At 41.4% G+C, this 21199-nt stretch overlaps 1 protein-coding gene across 7 annotated transcripts; it reads right to left on the bottom strand.

Annotated features, from left to right (window-relative positions):
- Nucleotides 1-204: 204 nt before the first annotated feature.
- Nucleotides 205-21046, bottom strand: NFILZ (NFIL3 like basic leucine zipper). 7 transcript variants are annotated; one of them, XM_075524290.1, is made up of 3 exons: nt 20942-21046; nt 7270-7430; nt 205-3938 (listed from the first exon to the last, which is right to left on the bottom strand). In XM_075524290.1, the coding sequence occupies exon 3, from the start codon at nt 3914-3916 to the stop codon at nt 3026-3028; it is 891 nt and encodes a 296-aa protein (XP_075380405.1). In that variant the 5' UTR covers nt 3917-3938; nt 7270-7430; nt 20942-21046; the 3' UTR covers nt 205-3025. The 7 variants fall into 7 exon arrangements, with proteins under 7 accessions (XP_075380405.1, XP_075380406.1, XP_075380404.1 ...); XM_075524291.1 differs by lacking the exon at nt 20942-21046 and adding an exon at nt 13791-14077 and having other exon boundaries at nt 7270-7414; XM_075524289.1 differs by lacking the exon at nt 20942-21046 and adding an exon at nt 13791-14077.
- Nucleotides 21047-21199: the final 153 nt, after the last annotated feature.

Raw genomic sequence — 21199 nt, forward strand, 5'->3', positions numbered from 1 at the left:
ACATTTATGGACAGAGGAATCAGGAAGGTATGTGCCCCACAGCCTGCTTAGTCTGTGCCCTTCATCGCAGCTACCTGTGCTCCTGCTGAGCTGGACTTGTCTCCATGGGATATATTTATCACGCTGGCTGTTCCTGAGGAGGAAAGTTTGGTGCAGATACAGTCCCAACAGACAGGCCAATACACCTTTCACAGCTTCTGGAAACAGAGTTTTATTAGGCACAACATGTTGATATACCTCCACAGTTCAGATGACCCTATGTACAGCTCACATTAAGGGCCCTCTTTTCCAAACCGATTTGAGGGATTATTAAATCCCATGTCAGGTAGCGTGGCTTGTCCTTTTGCACAGTCTTATTATTGGTGCATTTCTTTATTAGCTATAAAATTATTTCTAGAAAAATGCTCTTGACAATTGTCCTTATTCTCCAGAGCCTGAAATTTTAGTGAGAACAGTGTAACATGAAAAGGAACAGGGTAAATCCTGTGAGCAGCAGAACTGGCAAAGCAGAGACTCCCAGGGATCTGAGCTAGGAGGTTGAGCTCCCACTGTCATCTCTGGTTTCCAGTAGGGCTAAGCAAGCAATGCAGTTTTTCTATCAGTAGGGACATGGTAGATGAAAATGTATGGTCGGGGCAGAGGAGAACAATTTGAAGTTGTTTATTCTCTTTGAGATCTGTCTTCTTCCATCAGATTGGGCTGTATTTGTCCAACATGTCAAAAAATGTTTAGGGCTGACAGACAGATGCAGAAACATCAGAACTGCATTAGCATCCTTTCCTCAGGAAAAAAGACAAAACATGAAAGGAGAACTGAGGACAAGAAGTTACAGGTATACCTGGAATACACCTATGAGAACTATTTTTGGCTTGTAAACTGAGGTGACTGAGGGACAGCATAAAGTAGGCTTTAGAGACCTTCATGAGGCTACTGCTCACTGAGGTTCAAGCTGGCTTTCAGCTCAACGTAGCTGTAGCTCAAGATGCTTCCTGCCTTACACTAAGCCCTGAGCTACGTGGTGGGCTGGGTTAAAGTTCTCCAGCTGTATCGCACTTACTCCTCACTCACTGTCATGGCTGCAGCACAGGCTTTCCCAAAGGCAAAGCTGGAAGGCAGGATGGACAGGGGAAGTGTCCAAGCAGATACCCCAAAGAATACATACACTGTATGCAGCATGTGCATAGGTAAAAGGGAGCAAAATGCTTTAAAAGGGGAAAAGGGCTGAACCCAAATGCATTAGATAAAATCAAACAAAGTCTGGAAATCTGGAACAGAGCAGTCTCTTGAGACACAGGATGGAATAGCTAAACCAATGTGGAGATGATGCTAGAAATGTCTTAGCACAGACACTCCTTGAATGCCTGGGGATGGAGCAGAAGCACCACGTGAGAATCAAGTAACAGCTTGGCCAGCCTGAGAGCAGGTTTCCAACAACGATGCTTTGCTGAAGCTTCCCAACGCATCTCATCTCACTGTACAAATTCGCTTGGGAGGGAGCATTTCCCACAGCCCAAATGACACGGGTGACGCCTCGGGAGAGGCGCGAGCTGGTAGTATTATATCCATAAAGGGGACCCACCTGCAGAACACTTTGGGACATCTCTCTCCCCGCCCTGGGCACCGTACGCTTCTAACTCTCCTCCCTCCTTCACAGAGGGATGGAAATCAGTGCCTCCATGTCCAGGAGATCTCCGAAGAAGCAATGTGGTCTTTACTGTTTTTGCAAAGTCCACCCATTCTGTTCCATATCTGCAGTTCATCCAGTGGTGCTGCACTCTCTGGGACAGCAGGGACCCAAAAGGCTACAGTTATGAGTATTATATTCCTCTATTATTTCTGAGTGCTGCACATATGCCAAGCACTGAAACTCCAGAGAAACCTTCAGTGCTAGGTCTCCAGTTCAGTCTCTCCAGCTTGCACAGTTCGATAAATAGAAATGATCCATGAGTACATCCAATGTGAGTCCAGCATTGGGCCGGTCGAGATTTACCTTGATTAATATAAGCAGCCAGATGGTAACTGAGTTGCTCACTTGCCTTTAAAGCTGGTAAAATAATTTTAGAATCATATAAAAAATCTAAAATGTTGACATGCTTTTTACAAGTTAATTAATAATTTTGTTACAAATTGTCTTTTTGCTTATTTTTTTATTTCATAAGCAATTTATTTCCAAAAAATGGAAATGGTTCAGCCAACTCAGCTGAAGGTGAGAGAATGCTTTATAACGGCAATTTCCAAATACAGAAATACCATTTCTGAAAAAGCTTTATTTAAAAAGAAGGAAGGAAAACTAAAGTATGTTTTGCATTTCAGTAAAAACCAAATATTTAGTCCTCAAAAATAATTGTTGCAAAGATAAATGAAACTATCTTCTGGACCACACTGTGTCTGGTCAAAGAGAAAAAGAGTTCATTCTCTCTGAAGATAAATTATGATAATCTGGGAATAAAATGGACTAGGTTCTGCTCTCATTTCATGCCAGTGTAAATCCACTGCCTTTTTATCACTATCCCTTTTTCTCGCTCCAGACAGCTGGGGGGGTCTGAAACTGTTTCCATCAACAGTTTCCCATGTCAAGCAGTTAAGACTTCAGGCACATTCGTGAGGATGAAGGCAACGATGAAGCAAATGTAACGAAAATGGTTGTCACCCCAAGCAGCTGTAGCTGTGTTACATGGTGTGGGCACCACCTCCACTGTCTTAGTCTCTTCCTGCCTCTGGTCCCTTCACACCTCAAATTTTAGCGTGGTTTGTGAGCAGAGCAGCCAGGTGAAATTTGGACTTACTCACACTGCAACCACAGGGTCTAGCAGGTCTCACTCAGTGAGATGAACATCATGGCCAGCTGCAGTTGTGCCGTAGTGATGCAGCCCAGCCCTATAAACTCCCTTATCATTTATGCAAAGCAGAGAAAATGACTTCCCTCTTTGAAGCATAAGACGTTTCCTCCCCCCCTCCCTTCCAAACCCTTCATGTCTTTGGAAGGTCTTGCATTGGCCCCACAGCGGGCCGTTCCTCTGCTGCCTCAGTGGGAGTCCAGGCCGCTCTCCTCCAAATTGCTGAGGGCTTTGGTCTTAATCCGGAGCTTGTGAGGTAGGGCAGCATAGGTTTGGCCCTTCAGATGATCTTCTGAAGGGCAGGGCAGGCTGCACGGGGGTAGAGGAGAAGTTTTGGGCACTCGTTGCTCATCATCTTCATCTGAGACAGTGGTGGTGCTTTCTTTGTTCACCTCAGCTGGACAGGGGGAAGGGCACAAGAAGCAGGCACTGCCTGACAAAGGCAAATGGAAAGCATATTTGTCCGGGCAGTGGTAATTGAGGAATGGAGAGCAAACTGTGGCTGCATCAAGCCTCTTTGGCTGCTGAAGGCCAGGTGCGTCCATGGGAGCTGGCTTTGCCTCACAGCCAAGGATGTTTCTGGATGGGCCAAAGGTTTTGCAGGAAAAATCAGCTGGCTCCAGCACCTTCGGCACAAAGCTCTTAGTTGTGAAGAAGCAGGACTCCCCAGCAAAGGGCTCAGCCTCAAGGAGTGGGGAGGCTGCTCTGCGCCCTCTGAAATAAACTCCCAGGAAGTCCTGGAGGGAGTGGCCTTGGTAGGTGCTGGTGTCTGGGCTGATGAGCCCAAAGCGCAGCTTCAGGGACAGCAGCTCTGTCCTGAGGATGGCGTTCTCCTCGCTGAGAGCAGCCAACTGGCTCTCCATGGCGAAGTCATTGAGACGCCTCTTCTCCCGTGAACGCTTGGCCGCCTCGTTGTTCTTGCGCCTCTTCTCCCAGTACATGTTGTCCTTCTTCTCATCCGGCATGAACTCCCGCTTGCGCCGGGAGGGACCGCTCACCTTGCTGTGGAGGAGCTTAGCCTTGCTCTGCTGAAACGCAAGCTCACTGACGGTGCTCAGCGGTGCCATGAAGTTTTCCATGGTCGTGAATACAGCCAAGGTTCTGCCAGAATTAGAACATAAAACTATTGCCACTAAAGGTGCTATTAATTAATACCAACAAATAAATTAATATAGCCATGTGATTGTTTCATCTCTGTTGCAGTCACACCAGGAACACCGAGTACAGCCCTGTACGCACACATAACCTGAGGACAGCTTCCCTCAGCTATTTCTGTCATTTTGGAGCCATGTTTTCAAAATACCATCAGAACATCAAAGCACTCACATCTCACCAGTGTCTGCAAAGTCCATCAAGGGGTACCAAAAAAAAAGTGTGACTGAGCAGAGTTAAAAAGGACATATTTGCCAACTCAGTGAACAATCACAAACACTTTGCCTAACTAACTTCAATCAGGATAATAAAAATTGCTTTCACATACTACTTATCTCCCACTGATCGCAAACTGCCTTACAAAGGAAATAAGTCTCATTGCCCCTGTTTTATAGATAAGGAAAGCACAGGGAGAAGAACTGATTTACCTCAGTCACATACCTTAGTCAGCAGCTGAAGCAGGATTACAAATCTACTGCATCTCCTCAGTCCCCATTTTTCCCTAAAACCCCTGGTCCCACCCTGGAAAGCTGGATTTCATGAAGTTTGTGATTTTGAAAGGCCTGAAAGCAAATGTGGATGAACACTATGAAAGTGTCATCTAGGAGCTTGCAAGTACTTGCACGGCAGGTGCTGAGCAGCAGTATGGCACCAAGTGTTGGCACAGAAGCATCCATGTGAAGACAATGACCATGGTACATTCCTGACTACAGGAAGAAGCTAGCAGAGAAGACCAATGATACAGTGGAAGTTGTGAATTAAATTAATAAGAGATCACACTCCAGACAACCCCATCTAAGCTACCAGCTTCCTGTAATATGGTGATCTTCCAGGAAAACCACTTCAGCCCTCCTGCCTCTGGGCAGACTGGGAGGGAATGTGCTGATCTAGTGTGTGTGTCTAGAAGTAGGCACCTCCATGTGTTCATCTTAGACACCCTCTATACTTCACAGAGACCTAGTGAGGGAGCTTAGCATGACATATACCGTACCCTGAAGTAGTCACTTACATTTGATCATCTGAGCTCCCTGGACTGTTGTCTATTGACTGTAAGAAAGCCCAGAGTAACTAATTCTGATTTAGATCTTGCAGGCATCTTAGGTCTGGTGGGAGGAATCACATCTTGTGAGCCTAACTTAAGTTTTGAGAAACTACTCTGTAGAGTCAAGAGGAGACAGCTTGTTATGATAGCTCTACAGGATGGATAGGGAAGGAGCAGAGAAAGGATCTCACTCAGAAATACTTCAGTGTCAGACTGCTCAGGACCTAGGTCCCATCTAACAGAAAGCTAGGCCAGAGAGAGCAGCCGGCACTGAGTCTCATAAGCCATCACCTCTACAGGATTACCCTAAAATGGTAAAGAAGGGCATAATTGTTTCACTTTGATTAGCAACTAATGCACTGAAGCTTTGGTATTTGCCATGTTTCAATCCCCACAGCCCTTGCACAAGGCCCTTCATTTTAGCCTCATGACTACGTGACTGTTTGGACCCACAAAGACCAACACACAAATAGTGGTCAAGATACCCTCCATACTGTCTGGCGGATTGCAGTATGCTTTACTAGCACTGCAAGGCACTCATGGCTCACCACGTAACTAGAATAATAATAGTACCTGTTTATATAATTGCAAAGTGCTTTTCTGAGTCATGGGGACAACATCACAAAGGTTCCTGGCAGGGCTGGTCGGAGTGGTGGGGGGAGGAGGGCTGGCTGACATTTTCAGCTGAAAACATTCCCCCTTCCCTCCCCCCAAGAAAAAAATGTTTCAGGCTGAAAGTTGCCCAAAATCAGAGGCAATAAAATCAACATAACATCCAAAAGCCAAGCATTATTCAGTTTTTAGCCAGAAACATTCAGTTTGAGCATTTTTGGCTTTCAAACAGCTATTTAGGAATCAAATTAAATGGACGTATTCAGAGCTACAAGTGAAGTGAGAAGTCAAACTCCTTCAGAAAACCTGGGCTGTATACACTCATGCAGTCAGATGCTGTGAGCTTGTGAAAATCTGGCATGTGACCTTTCTGAAAATCAACACAGCTAATAATCAGCATGACTAATAGCCAACATTCTTGCTAAATCAATTTATTGCATGAGTGACATGAATTGCTCTTTTCTTGATGACTGATAACCATCTACAAGCAAAAGGGGAAGATAATAATTCAGGACAAAATAATTCAGGACATCACTTTGGGCAGGGACAATATGTCCCTCTGAACACAGAAGGGCACTAGTTCAATGAAGGACATACAGAAACAGAAATTATAAAGAACCACGTCTGGGTGCTCCACTTGCTCTTCATGAGCATTCACATCAACACTACTCAAAAGAGCTCACACATCTGTGGAAAAAACCCAATTCCTAAACATTGTCCAGTTGTACTTTGTGTCTAGAGGTTTTGAAAATTTTCAGCATTCTTCACTTTCGAAGTTTCATCTAAAAGACTACATTTGCATGGTCTCATTTTCCAAGAGTGACTAGTGATTTCTTAAGAACCCAACTCATAAATCATAAAGAGGACAAAGTTTTGGAAGCAAAGTACTCTCTTTGTTTTCTTGCATAGCTCTTTCTGAAAATCAGATCTCTTTTTAAGGTATCTCAGTCTAGCATCCAACAAATGAGGCATAAAAGGTCACTAGAGGATTTTGAAAATCAAACAATGTGAGAATGTATGTAAAGGAGTTCCATCATATACACAAATAATTGCATACATATCGTGCAGCAGAAATGTGAATACCGAGCCTAAAAATGCTAATCTTCTGTAGAAGCTATTTGATTAAATATTCTGCTGCTTGCAGATAAAATATCAGCTATTTATTTTTACAGATTTAGAGACCTTCAGTATTGGCAGGTTGTCATCAACTGTGATCTCTGCACAATGCAGACCTGCAAAATAGACAAATCCACATCTATTCGCTATCCGAGTTTGCTCAGCGTGACCAGAGTTTTGTTCTGGTTTAAATTAGGACAAGTTCCATGAAAGTATTCTCTGTCCAAATCAGTGTGATTTTGTAATTAAATACATTTGGAATGCATTTATTTTAATTTAGCCATAAGTCCTTGAGATCTCAAACAGTACACAAAGGTTCTGAGAGTAACTGAAGACCAAAACAAAGAATGGCCTTTAGCATGAATATGTTTGGGGTAATTCCTCCGGCTTTTGATCAAAATTACTTCTGATCTCAAAGCATCAAAGGGAGAATTTCAGTGAGTGTACCTGTGGTTTCTGACAGCGTCAAGAGGCAGAAATACACTATTATTTCACGGCTTAATCACTTACCAGGAATTTTTCAGGTTAGTATTTGACGTGACTTCTTTGTTGAATGAGTCAAAGATCAACAGGTGGCTTTTTCACTGTGTAAACTCATCACCCGCGTTGGGGAAAGTAGCTTGTTTTCTCCCTGTTCTTCTCTTGCTCCTGGTGCCTGTCATAAGGAGATCCTATAAGAAGTTTAACAGTTACTGCAACCAACACTGACTGTCCAATATAGCTGGGAAGCATGAGAAATAAAAGGGACCCAAAATAGGCATTTGTGAGACAGAACAAAAAAAGTAATAATGAACCTGAACTCTTCCTTCCAGCAAACTCATTTCAGCACATTTGTTTAACCTTTCCCACATTTGTTCGATCCCTCATACTCTAATCCATTGTGCCAAGGTGGGAATTTCCTTTAGACCCCAACTTAATGCTGCGTGAATTGAAGCAGATGGAAGTGAAATAGTGAGAAGTGAGGGCTGAGTCCAGGAGAAGAGGCAGGAGTCAAATCAGAGGGAGGGCACAGTTACACATACTTGGACGTGGGTAAGGTGTGGAAGGAGGTTGGGTGTGAAGTATGAGGCAGGGGAAGTTCTTATCGGAGGCAGGATCTGGCCTTTTAAGGGCAAGGAATTAGCTGGGCCAATACATAAAAGCATCAAGTTTTAGGCCACAGAGTCTAAACTCTACCTGTTAGTTACATCTGCAGCCCACAAAGTCGCACATATACCCACACAACATTTGTCTTGGAACTCTTCATGAGCGCAGACTCTAGCAATCAAGCGCACAAGGTGACACCAGCTTGTACGCGCAAGGACGAGTGGAAACATTAATATTAGTAATGATGGTAGAACTGTTTTGGTCACGTGCATCATGCAACCAGTATTTCCTAAGGTGCATTGGTATCTATTTCTGCGGCTATAAAGGTAGAAGACAATTACTAATGTCTTGCCAGAACGTCAGCCATATTCTGTATTATCTGCATCCTGAACAGAAGAGAAAGCACCAAAAACCTTGTAAAATGAGGGTGTTCCTTCATTTTTCACCTCTGATTTGCACTAAAGCTGCTAGTTCTGCTCAGACAGACCATCTTTCCAAAGCCCTACTTCTCTAGAGACAGCAGCCTTTGAACTTTTCTGGTCTCTTACCTTTCTGAGCAGGCAGAAGGCAAGCCACCTTTTTATGTAAAGACTGTTAAATACATGGAGATATGCAATAAAAACTATCCTTACCACTTCTACAATGCATCTGATCAGCTGTGAAGGGCTAAATTTGTAATGTCCTAGTTTAACGCTGACGTTAAACTGTTTACACTTCTGTGAAAATGAGGACGTTATATTAAGGTTTTTGTACATGCACTCTATCTACCTGGTCAAAAGATCCTCATTTCTGGTAAAATTGCTTTCCTTCCACTAACAGAAGACCATATTAGGGCTCAGGCTTCAGAGGTTTGGTTCAGACCTATCTTCCCTTCTTTCTCTTATCTCCACCTTGAGCAGCAGATCAGAGCAGACTCTAATGAATTGTACTTTCCAGCAGGCTGTACAAAGCCCTCCAGCAAACCCCTTGTATCTAACAGGAACTGTTTCACTGCAGTTCTACGAGACAATATACACTTTTCTCTAATCAAAACATGCTGCCTCATAAAACAGCTGGTGAATCTCACTTGTCTGTGATCATAAGTCAAGCCCTCAACCCTCCAATTACATTATTCTTTCTCCCAAGGATGTAGAAAATTAGAATAGATCCTGTGAAGGGCCACCAGAACAGCCATAGATTCGGAACAGTTTCTGGATACAGAAATGCTAACTCATTATTTCTCAAGAATAAATAACATGAACTGGAATTATCAGGCGGTGGATTTCAAAGAAACAAAAGGAAGCACATCTTCATACAACGTAAAATTAAAATTTTGAGTTTCTTGCCTCAGGATAGTGTAGTCATGAAAAATAAAAAGGGAATCACAAAAAAGATTAGGCAAAAGATCAGGCCAGGTGGACCTTTAAGCTGACTCAGTCTGACCATTGTTACATCCTAAAATACTGTGTGAGTCTGAGTATTAAATAAATTTCCAGGAAATGGGTTATAGATGCTGTAGAACTGAACCGTAGTCATGAGTCTTACCTTTTATTTGAATTAGAAGAGAGGACAAAGTGGATTACATACAAAATTCAATCATTTTAATATGGTGAATATCTATATTTTATTCTTCTCAATATGCTAATTTTTAATGTGCAAATCTAAATTTTACTACTTCTCAGTATGACTTCCTTTTCTATAAATTGCAAACGTTTTCTTAAATCTTCACGTCTGTCTATTTCCCCTTTTTTATATCACGAATTCATATCTACAACCACTGATAATGTTTTTGAGTTTGAAGGCTCATTTAAAAACACAGCTGAGAGGAGTATTCTTAACTAAAACCACAAGAATTAAAATCCAAGCATAAATCTACATTTTAATTAATAGGAAAAATCAATGTAATATAGAAGTGAATATAGTGGCTTGGCATATCTTCCCTGTGTTAGAGGTTTCTTTTCTTTACTCTGAAGTAAAAATGGTTTTCTGTGGTATTCCCATGCCATGCACAGATTTCAGCACATACTGTATACTTGATTTTCAATATAACTTTAAACAAACAAAGAGAAGAAAGCTTCCAATTATTTTTCATAAAACACATAATTCCATTACAAAATTAACTACCTTACACACAATTTTTGGATCAAACTTTGATTCCCAGCTTCCTTATCGCACTCGATTCAGCACCCATATACATAAGAGCCAATCCATAGAAACATCACTGGAGCTTGCCTACCTTAAACCGAGAACCTTAATCAAACCGAGAACAGAATTTAGGCTTTAAGGAGTTTAAATCAGCACAAAGTCTGAGCCACATTACCCTTGCTTTACACTAATATAAAGGAGCTTGATAGCTGCCTATTTTTTCACTCTTAAATTATATCATCCTAAACTAAATCAGAACTCAGCTGTTAATCTCAAGCCACTCTAGTACATCAGTATCTAACCCACAGGAGTTATTCAGAATTTACACTGATAAAATGAGATAATAAACAGGCCCCAGTGAGCATGGCATGATTTACAACAGAAACCTCTGAAAACTTCTACCAGGAACACTGAGCTGTACAAACACTGCAGTGCAAGTACCTTAGTAAACAAGTTTCGATCCTCACTGCTGTTTCTTCACCTTAGTAATAAGAAAAAAAAAAATCTGTGGTTTGGTAGTATCTTACAATACTCTCTAAACCTACTGGCCTATTTAAGATAAAAGGACATCATTCTAATGACTCATATTCCTGAGTATTTCACATTCATGCTAAAGCAGTGGTTAACAGGTGCTATTGAGGAATAGGTATTACTCACTTTTTGTATCTCAATGGGAAATAGGATGGTCTATTGATTAAAGCTGGCAGAAAAGGAGAAAACAGAGCAGACCCTAATGACCCGTATGACTGAACTCCAGGACAACTACTTCTGTGGCTGCTACTGATGGAAGAATCACTCTTGCTGGTGAAGCTTTAAACTCAAATTCAAAGCAAAACTGACTCAGAATCAACTACGGTATGTCAAAGTCACAGTTCTGCTGTGTGTCTGTTTTGAAAACACACAAATGATTGTTGGCTCAGAGCACCAAATGTTGCTGCAAGTCTGTCAATATATTGCAGTGCCTTTACAGACAGATTTTCAAAATCAAGCATTTTCACCATTGGGCCAGGTTTTCTAAAGTCTGGTTTCCACTGAAGCTTTGCACTAATTTGGGCACTTGTTTGGAAATCAGATTCCAAGACTCCATAAGGATTCTCTGGAGTGGATCACTTTTGAAACTTAGCCACAACGACAGATGCTGAACTCCTGAAAATCAAGTTTTTCTGTAGAGATTCAGAGTCTGACGGATATATTGAACTTTCTGGTATACTAAAATTCTAGGCTCAAAGATATTAAATCACTGTCTCTGCAGCTGAATCACAACAGGTTGTTCATTAGGGGCTTGGTAGAATTAGTCTTCTCTTTTGGTCTTGAGGTATGAGACTTCAAACCATGTGAACCTATCCAAAACTACCGAACCACCTGCAGCAGAACTGCTGGGTGTTACAGCTTGTAAGCTGTGTATGTATTGATTCTTCAGTCCTTGTGGTCAAAGCCCACACTGCTGAGGCTGCATTGCTCATGGTAAATAGCCTCAAAACCAGCTCAGGTATTACTCTATTTGGAACAAACTGACCTCTAAATATTACTGTGGGTCTACAACAGACCGTAAGACTGGAAATGTACTGCAAAACCCTTAAAACCCCTAAGTTACTAATGATTCTTTGCAAGTGACAGAGTTTTGCATTTCTTGGTCTGCAAATGCCTCAGTGCATGCTGCTGATGAATAATGAAGTCTTCATGGTGTTTGCTCCATTCAGCTTGCCTCTGTGCCCAAGAAAGCTGACCCCATCACACCATGGCTCAACACAAGATACGTCATAAATGTTTGGGGGTTTTTTTCTGGGAAAGGACTTTAAAGAAATCCTTTTTCCTCCTCTGCTTTATTTCATAGTTTGGGTCGAAAGCACTGACTTTTCAGCAGATTATGCTTGGCACATATAATTTAGTTGAATTCGGAAACACTGGAATTAGAAAGTCGTTTCAACTAAAAATGCAAAACAATTAAGATCTTAGTATTTTCAGATAATTTTTGCTGATATTTTTTTAAACAACTAAAACTTTCCTTGGAAAGCTGTTTGAAAAGTGGTCTGGATACTAGTGAATATTTTACAACCATTTTTAGTTGTCTTGTTCCTTCAGTTTCAGCACCTACTTGGTGGACCCTGCTCCAGGAACAGCTAAAGCACAGATAACTGAATTGTTCTTTTTCCCCTTGCCATTTCTTCCTTGCGCAATGCAGGGTAGCCCAGAGATATCTGAACCATTTCATTCGGATGCAATGATGCTGAGACAGACTGGAATTCCCCCAAGCTAACTAATGCCAACAAGCTTAATTTGGCAATGCTATTGTGACCAGACTACATTTACTACTGAAGTGGGCTTACTGAGAGCACGCTTAAGCACAATCATAGTGCACAGATTTGGAGGACCAGATCATACTGTATCAGATCTGTGTCACATCGTTTATAGACAAGCGGTAAATAACACATAAAACCATTATGCTACGCAGCAGTGTAGATGGCAAGTATGAACCTGTTAATTCTTGTGGATATTTTAAGTGGCAGCTTTTGGTCTGCTGTGCTAACGGGAACCGGCAAGGTGTGGCTGCATGTACCTTGGTGTAACTCAGCAGTAAGTCTTTTCCAGTCACTAGATCTTCACTCACACGACTGATGGGAGAAGAGAACTAGCCCAGGAACTCAAACGTCTGGCTCCAGTTGAACAAGCAGATGGATGCTTGTGTGCAGCGTGCCGCTGGCAGTACGTGCAGCCCTGCATCCGCTCTCCACCTCTCTCGCCTACCCAGAGGGATGGAAAATTCCATCTGACAAAAACTGCTGTTGCAATAGTTTTTTTAAAAGTGAAGTTCGATTCACAAAGATAAAGGTCGTAATTATCTGAAGGTTACCCCAGATGTTATGGTGATGCCTCATCATGAGGAAGAAGTGAGAGGTGGTCTAGAGGAAGGTAAGGCCCTTCCTCTCTGTAGCACTAGAATGTAATTTCAGGCTGTGAAATCAATGAGACCTAGGCATGTGTTTAAAATTAAGCAGAGGCTAAGAGCTTTTTCTGAGACAAGGCCAGAAATGCTGGCTTAAGCAGGGCTGCCATTGATGTTAGCAACTCAGTGGCTTTCTGTCCTAGAAATTAGAAGATAAGAACCATCAGGAAAGAATTGAACACATTTCTAATCTTTCCTAGATGCAATCATCTGTGGTTAGGAGGTCTTGAGGGCACACGGAGTGGAATCATTTGCAAATGACAAAATCCCCTGCTCTGTAGAAGCTGCAAAGATACGACTGTAACAAAGCTTGTAACAATACTTTAAGAGGAAAAGCAAGAACACATCCTGATAAAAACAAGGACCTCCCCTGCCATTTTCAAAATCTATTCCCCAGCAAACACCAGTCATCAGGAAAGACAGCCTTCTCCTATATTTGATATTCCCGATTCCTTTCTTCACCTTTACACATATCTGTTTCAAAACACCCAACCCAAAATATTTTGTTCAGCCAGTAAAACTTCCAGGACCTGCTTCATTCCCCAATTGTGCGGTCACTTACATCAGCAGTTGCAAATTATTCCGTATTTAGAAAACGGAATTAGGCCCTCAGCTTATTGCTGAGCCATAGAGACACACATACGCAGCAGAGCCCCATGGGGTTTTGCTAACCCAGCAGTGCTGTCATCCAGATTCCAGCCCTAAGAAATTATTTTGCTTTAAATAGACAAACCGAAGCCAAGCTCTCCCACTCTTTCTCCCAGTCTTTTCCTGCTCCAAGCTCCAGTACAAGCACTTCCAGAATGTAGGACTGATAATAGCATCCCGTTTACAAAAGTTTTTGCAGAACGTAAATAAAACTAATCTCATTGCTTACCCTCCTGTTTCAGAACGAGAAAGTGATGATCACAAAAAAGAAACCATTCACACTAAGATGTATAGAAACATTTAGCAGATCAGGACTGGAGCATATCAAGGACTACAAATTCCTGCGCATGGCACCTTTCTCATCGTTTTCTGGCAGGAAGACTCCCATCCTTGTGTTCTTTTGCAGAAGTCCTGTCAAAGGATCCGATGCTCTCTGAAAGCTTTCCTTTTTCTTTTTAAAGGAAGTGAGCCATCACTACTGGCTTGTCTTGAAGGCTGCCAGGCCTCCTCCGCTCATACGCACATGCAAAGGGCACTCATTGCAGAGCATGACCACATCTCTCATTCATTAGTTGTTAATATCAAGAATTTCTGTCAGAGGTTTCCCTTTCACTCCACTATCACAGGAAATAAATGAAACTTTTGAAGATTTTGCAAGGCAGAGTCATGCATCGGCCACTTCTGCCTGAGTTTCCACAATACACAGAACTGGTGAGAACCCACTTGTACTAAAGATGAAACTCCTAATTTCAGTCCCAACTCATTGAGTTTCTCCGTGCCCAAAGCAACAGGGTGCTTATCAGTGCTTTATCGGATTCAAAATACTTACTTCTGGGTAACTAAAGTGAAACGCTCATGTAAATTCACATGGTCCAGTCCTAGAAATAATTTTTCCAGATTCAAACTGATTGCTGCAGCTTCCTTTTTAAATCATCAGAAAAGAAGATAAGGCTCTAAATTAGGAGTTGGGTTTTGTCTGAAACTACACTAGAGTAAAATCTGGAGTGCCTCCACTAGTGCTGTACAACTCATTCCAAATTTCTGCCAAAGCAGCAGAAATCTGCAGTCAGGCTATTGGTGTCTTTACAGAAACCAGCAAAAGCCAAGGAACTCTCTCTTCCATCCCTGGGGTTATTCCTTGCAATATTAATATTCACAGTACACTTTCACTAGATGGAAGCAGTGGGAATTTCTGCCTAAACTGCTTGACTCCACAAGAAAATAAAGATACTCTTCCTTCTCAAAACACAAAGCCAAATTCTGCTGTTAACTGCATCTTACCTGACGTTCTGCTCTTAATTGCATCTTATCCGACTTACTGCACAGGTTTGAAAAAGGAGGGAGCTGTGACCTTGGCACAGATTTCAGCTAGACACACGTCAGATTACTCACCAAAGAGTTTTCATCTGCCAGAGCTCTTAGGTCTGAAACATCCCCAGGAGCACGGGACCAGTCCTTGACTCCCCAAAGACCGAAACTCAGGGGACACTTCACTCTCCCACATTGACATGGTAGCACAGTAAGAGCACACGTCAAACCAATACTACACAATAACCTAGCCAGGAAGCAGAGAACAACACTGCAGCCAGGGGAAACTGTGAGACAAATTACAAGGAGCGAGAAAGGCTAATCAGCAAAAACTGGATTGTGCTCTAGAGGCTTGTGTTTCAGTGAAAAAGTCAGGACAGGAATCACAAGGATGAGGCTGGCTCCTTGGGTCCTTGCTTGCAGGTGGACAGATGTTTCGGGGTCGCTCAGGCAAAAAATCCTGAAGCTTAATAGGACTTTCCTAATATCTGCTGTTTTCCTGAAAGCCTCTGCTAGCTGAAGTTACCTTATTAGGTAGGAGTCTCAGCTTTCGATTAGAGAAAAATGTGTTTAGCTCTTGTGGATGCAGAGGATTAAAAATGTAACATTGAGGAGTCTCAAAACCAAGACAAATAGAAAGCTTCCCTTCTACAACAACAACAACAACAAAACAACTCCACAACAACAAAAAAACAACTCCACAAACAAACCAAAACAAAACCAAAAGTTCTTCACATTTTGATTTTACCACTCAACATCACTTGAATTTAGGTTTTAAAAACATGCCGCAAAGAAGACATCTTTTAAAGTTATAACTGGAATTTTTTCTTAAAATAGTTCATGATTTCAAGTCTCTTTATTAGAGAACTGCAGTCCTGAGACATCTTAAAGGATTTAAAAAGCGGTATTTTTAAATGAAGCCTGCTACATTTGGCAATCAGAAATGTCAGAGTCTGGAGTCATTAGTCTTTTCTGAAATACTGCCTGATGTCTGCAGATTATTCCACTCATGCTGGCATGGAAGTCAACCTACAGTTAATTATTGCAATAATTATTTCTGATAGGCAGAGATGCTAGATGTGAGATAATTGGCATGTAGTACACTTATGAAATGCATTTTCCTTCTCCCAACAAATCTTTGAATGTCCCCAAGAAATGCAGCCTGTCATAAGCCACAGCACAGCAAAGTTCAAATTTAGAGCCGTAAAAAATTTACCATACGTAGGTATTCCAAAAATTTTAAGTCTTGTATTCTGTATGGTATAGCAAGGGCATTTGTTGCATGTAGAAACAGGAGGTTCCAACCTTTGGGTGGGCTCTTAGTGCTCGCTTCTTGGTCTGGGAGGACCCAAGAAATGTTCTCCTCACAGATTTTTTTAATCAACAGAACAGTTATTTACTGTCACACTCTCTTTAAATCAACAGCAATGCTGGCTATTAATTATTTTCAATATTATACATGGAAGGGATTTAAAAACAATCATCTTGTTTAAAATGTCCACACCTCGTACATAAAGTAGTTTTGGGGATTGGCTACTTGAATGTTTCAGCTACATGGACATGACAAGTCTAGTGTCCTTCGTTCAAAGCTTCATTCTCTCCCACCCCACTAGAAAGAATGCAGCAAACTGGAATTTCACATTTTATACTGCTCACACCTCCATACTCACAATATACTAGATTTTGCATGTGGGGTTCAAGACCTGCTCTCAGGCATCATCATTCTCTTTCAATAGGAGAAGTAAATCTGCTGCCCACGTCCAAAGTCTGCTATATAGGTATTAGCTATACAGAGCAGAAGAAATGGTTTTGCTGGGAATGTAAAAAATATACAAAATTGTGTTGCACTCTCTGAAGCTGCAGTTTTGATCTCCTTATACTGTCTGCATGACTGTTGTCTCTCTATTTATTTATATACCTGAATTCTCTCTTCAGGTGCAAAGTGCAGCTCATGTTGGAATGCCCTACAAGAGTTTTTTCCATGGCTGAATTGAACAGCTGCAAAACTGTTTCTACGGGATCAAGAGAAAGCATTTTGGTTTTAGCTCAAATTAAATGTTTCAGGATAGTTAAGCATTTTCTCTTGTAAGGAATTGATCAATTTCAACATGAAAATGCCTTTTTGAAATGACATTTTCCTTGGTAAATTTGAAGTAGAAGATGTTTAGAAGCATTTTGAGTCTTCCTAAAAACAGCTTCCCTTTCTTTTAGTCAAAATTATTTGCCAGTGGAACTCTTAGAAAAACAGTTCTAGGATCACTAATATGTTGTTGCTTTTTGAATGTAGTCTCTTGCAAAAAATTCACTCAGTTGTAATCTGTGAGGTCTAAAAATACCGAAAGGCTGATTTCCTTTCCTGTCTTTGTAGTTCTTAATACACTGTCAAACAATACAGACGCGCATTATCATATATGTTATGTTAATTTAAATTTGCTTAAATAAAGAGTACACCTTATGAACTGGTTGCTTCTGCTAGACCAATCTGCTGCCTAAAATCTGTAATGACAAAAACTACAACTTGCAAAAGCAACTGAAAAAATCTTACTCCCATTCTCAAAAATAACCTGTGAAATTCAGGAGCAAGATCTACAGATCTACGTAAATGGGACGTGGCATTGTAGCGGTAACTATTTCAAGTATCAACAACCTATTTTCTAAAACTATTTAGAGATGTGCATATCTAAACTGCACTGAAAATTAATGAGCCCTCTAAATCTGGTGAGCTGAAAATGTGAATTGTTTTATGACGCAAGAAATCCCAGAGCCAAATGGCAACGAAGGTGAGCTGGAGTATCAGGTACAAGGGTTGGGTGGCTGGGAAGAGGAATAGACATCAAAAGGTTTGGAGGCAATAGCATGAACTATTAAAGGAAATCAGAAAAAGTTAGGGCTGGTGCTTTTAAATCCTTCTGTAAACCTCATCAAAGTGCCCTGCTAAATGCTTAAATCCAGGGAGATTTTGCAAAGTTGAGTTTTAAGGGAAAAAAATGCATCTTTTCATTTCTCAGCTAAGTAAGCACATGCCACTGGCATTGAAAGTCAGTGAATGTAAGAGTTCCTCCCACAGTCTTAATTTATTTATCTAACGACATAACTTTTCAGAGAATTTCATTAAAAATCTTCAGAAAGAGTTTTTTAGCATGCGTTTAATATTAGTTTACTGTTAATATATGTCTGCTAGCAATAACAAGATACTGTAGCTGAAACGGCATTTTATGTCGCTTATATAAATAACCAAGTGATTATGAACAGCGGATTGAGGTTTGGCAGATTTGCAACATCCAGATAGATACGCATCTCTGTCATATGAGACTCACTAGCTTTTTCAACAAATGTACACTGTTTCATTAACTTGCATTTTAGATCTACAATCTTGATACTTAACATAGAAGGGGAAATTTGGTTAATTCCACAGAATTCAGGATGGCAGTTTCATTTTCTTTTGCATATCAGTTTTTCTCTCTAGAGTTTTCTCTACTGCATATTACTTGCGATGACTATAAAGTACACAAAGAGTCTTGGGTTTAACATTAGACAAAGAGCGAAGAAAGGGCCATTGCTACCACAGTGACCTGAGAGAGTTTGAATGTACCACGATTTTTGTGTGGTAAGGGATGCACAGTGTGCCTGGGGGAATTGATTACTCCAAAGCAGAAGAACCTCTTTTCAGGACTAATTCTCAAGGCCTATTGACAGCACATTCCCAATTCTCCTGCATTTTAATTAATGGTAACAACATTAAAGAGAAACTCTGGGGATACTTTTGCCTGCAGGGGAGGAAATGCTGTGTTTTAGAGTTCACTGAAAGCCAGTAGGAAAAGTGGCTTCAAGGCACAGCCTTTGGTTTTGTGCTTACAGACCATGCAGTAGTGTTCAGCCTTGGCTGCAGATTTCCATGCCACTTCAAAGTGCTTCTGACACCAAAGACTGCCTCTGACGTGGAGGTTAGTGAATCCTCTAAGTTCATGACTGTGACGTTTATCACTCTCCACAATTAATATAATTAAAATATTTAATGTGTTCTTTTCTTCACTGTAAAATTCATTTTGCTGAAGCAAAACAAGGAACCTTGGGCAGAAAAAGGGGGATTAAATACACCTTTTCTTCATATAAAAATTTCATGACAGCTGTCAGCTTTAAAATTCAAAATGAGAACTATTTCGCCACAAGCTTCAGAAATAACACACAATAATTTTACACCTTCCTCCAGTTATAATAAATATGTATCACCTGCCTTTATATAAATCCTGCATGCCTTCGGAATAGTTTTCTCTCTGTCTTTCTCTCTCAAACTTGCTACAGAAGGGGAAGTTTGAGAAGGAGAGGGGGAAATGCAAACAACCCCTCCCCGTCTTTGAAATTAGATGCAGAAGGTTTTTCAAAGCAAGAGAGGAAAAGGCTTGTCCCCAGAAGCTTTGTGAACTGAAGAAAGCACGTTACAAGCTGAGCAATGACAGAAAGAAAGAAACAGTCCTACATGGTGTTAATGATTTTTTAATGGTTTTCAATGCCTGGATCATTTGTATTTTCTATCCTGGTTCTCAGTGTTTCTGATATTGTAAGGGACATAGAGAGGAGCATATAACATTAATATCTTTGCCATACAGAGGAAGCAAAGGGAAAGCCAACTTTTGAATGTTACGTTTTTACGCAGACTTTGACATAAAGGATGAGGTTTTCAGAAACTGTTTGCATCTAGAGATTCTAACACTGTGAAAAACTGGCCAAAAGTGTCATAGGAGAAATTTAGACCAGGGAAGGAGAGGGTGAGGAGACAGGGAGATGGAAGCAAAAGGTTTGAAGCACACACAGACCAGCTGGAGCAAAACAGGTTGTGCTTTCAGTGCAAGCTCACTAGCTTAGGAAATTCACTGCAGAGCTTGCCACGGTTAAAACATAAAGTTGAGCAAACACCGATACCGTACAGGGACCTCCATGACAGGAGTTGTTCTTGCCCTCGGCAATCGTTCACTCCATACTAACCATTGGTATCACTAAGGCCAACCACCTTTCCTGGCCTCATCATCTCCGCAAGCAAAAAGCTTTGTGCAGAGATGTGCAAGGTGCTCCGTCTGCTGAGAGGTGGGTCCTTCTGCCAGGGTGGGAGCCACCTGCAGAAGGTCTTCTCCAAGGAAGCCACCATTCTACTGTGGCTCCTCCATGGAGATGGTGCCGACCCCTCTCTTCAGGACTGCAAATCCAGCACCTTACATTCACTATGTTATTCTCAAGCTCTACTGCTGTGCTGGCTGCCATAGAGACACCAGGTGATGCTCTAGAAACAACAAAAATATGTCCAATGCAGGAAGTAAATTCTTCCTTAGTCTCACGGCCAGGCATGTGCAAGTGCATGAACATTGGTGTTTATGATGTGGAGATTGAACCAAAATAAGCACATAGGAAGGAACAGGCAACAAAAATGTCCAACTTCAACAACTAGGCAAACATAGTAGAAGCATACAACAAAATCTACAAATAGAACCAACTCCATCACTCCCCCTGAGGATGGGAAGAGAAATTAGGGAGGAAGATATCAGGCTCTGTAATACACTAAGTGTGTGTGCACCCATGTGTGTGTGCATACAGGTGTCGGTGTGTTGGCAGGTGTGGCAGGGAGGAGCGATGAATGTCTGAAGTTTAGAGAAAGAGAAAAATTCAGGGGCAGATGGGAGGAAGCATAGAGTGCCTAGAGATAACAAATAATGGGGGGGAGAGAGAGAAAGGAAGGAGAAAAAAGAAAAAAGGAAAAAGGGAAAGAGAAAAGAGGAAAAAAAGGAGAAGAAAAAAGAAAGACGTTGAAAAAGAAAAAAGAAAGAAGATAAAAAAAGAAAGAAGATAAAAAAAGAAAAGATAAAAAGAAGACGAAAAAAGAAAGAAGATAAAAAAAAGATGAAAAAAGAAAAAAGCAATTTTCACGCTGAAAGTAATTCACTTTTCAGGAAGGCTAGCAGGGGTCTAGGGAGAAGCACAGAAATGGTTTTCTGGTAGGGTATTGCTACCTTCTTTGCCCCACAACACCTGGAAAAGCCCCAACGCCATGAACTCCCTCTCACCAACCTGGCCAGGACTTACCTTGCGGATCCGACGTGAGACATGGAGTTATCCAGCATTGGGTCCTCACCCAAGAGCCACCCAGGCAAAGCGAGAAGGGGACAATGAACTCCTCTTCTGCTGAACACTGCCTCACCACACGCCCACTTGTGACAGCCCTGCACTGAGAAACATGTCAGTGGGTCAGTGAGGACTTTTTTTTTTAATCTTTCTTTTTTTTTTTTTTTGCTTTTTTGCATAACCAGGTCCCAGGAAAGCTGGAGTCATGTAGTGATTACG

Source organism: Mycteria americana, chromosome 24 (genome assembly GCF_035582795.1).
Source record: "Mycteria americana isolate JAX WOST 10 ecotype Jacksonville Zoo and Gardens chromosome 24, USCA_MyAme_1.0, whole genome shotgun sequence".
In the NCBI taxonomy this organism is placed as follows: domain Eukaryota; kingdom Metazoa; phylum Chordata; class Aves; order Ciconiiformes; family Ciconiidae; genus Mycteria; species Mycteria americana.

Excerpts from the sequence above, each read along its gene's own strand:
- NFILZ (XM_075524290.1), bottom strand. The coding sequence starts at position 3,916 with ATGGAAAACTTCATGGCACCGCTGAGCACCGTCAGTGAGCTTGCGTTT.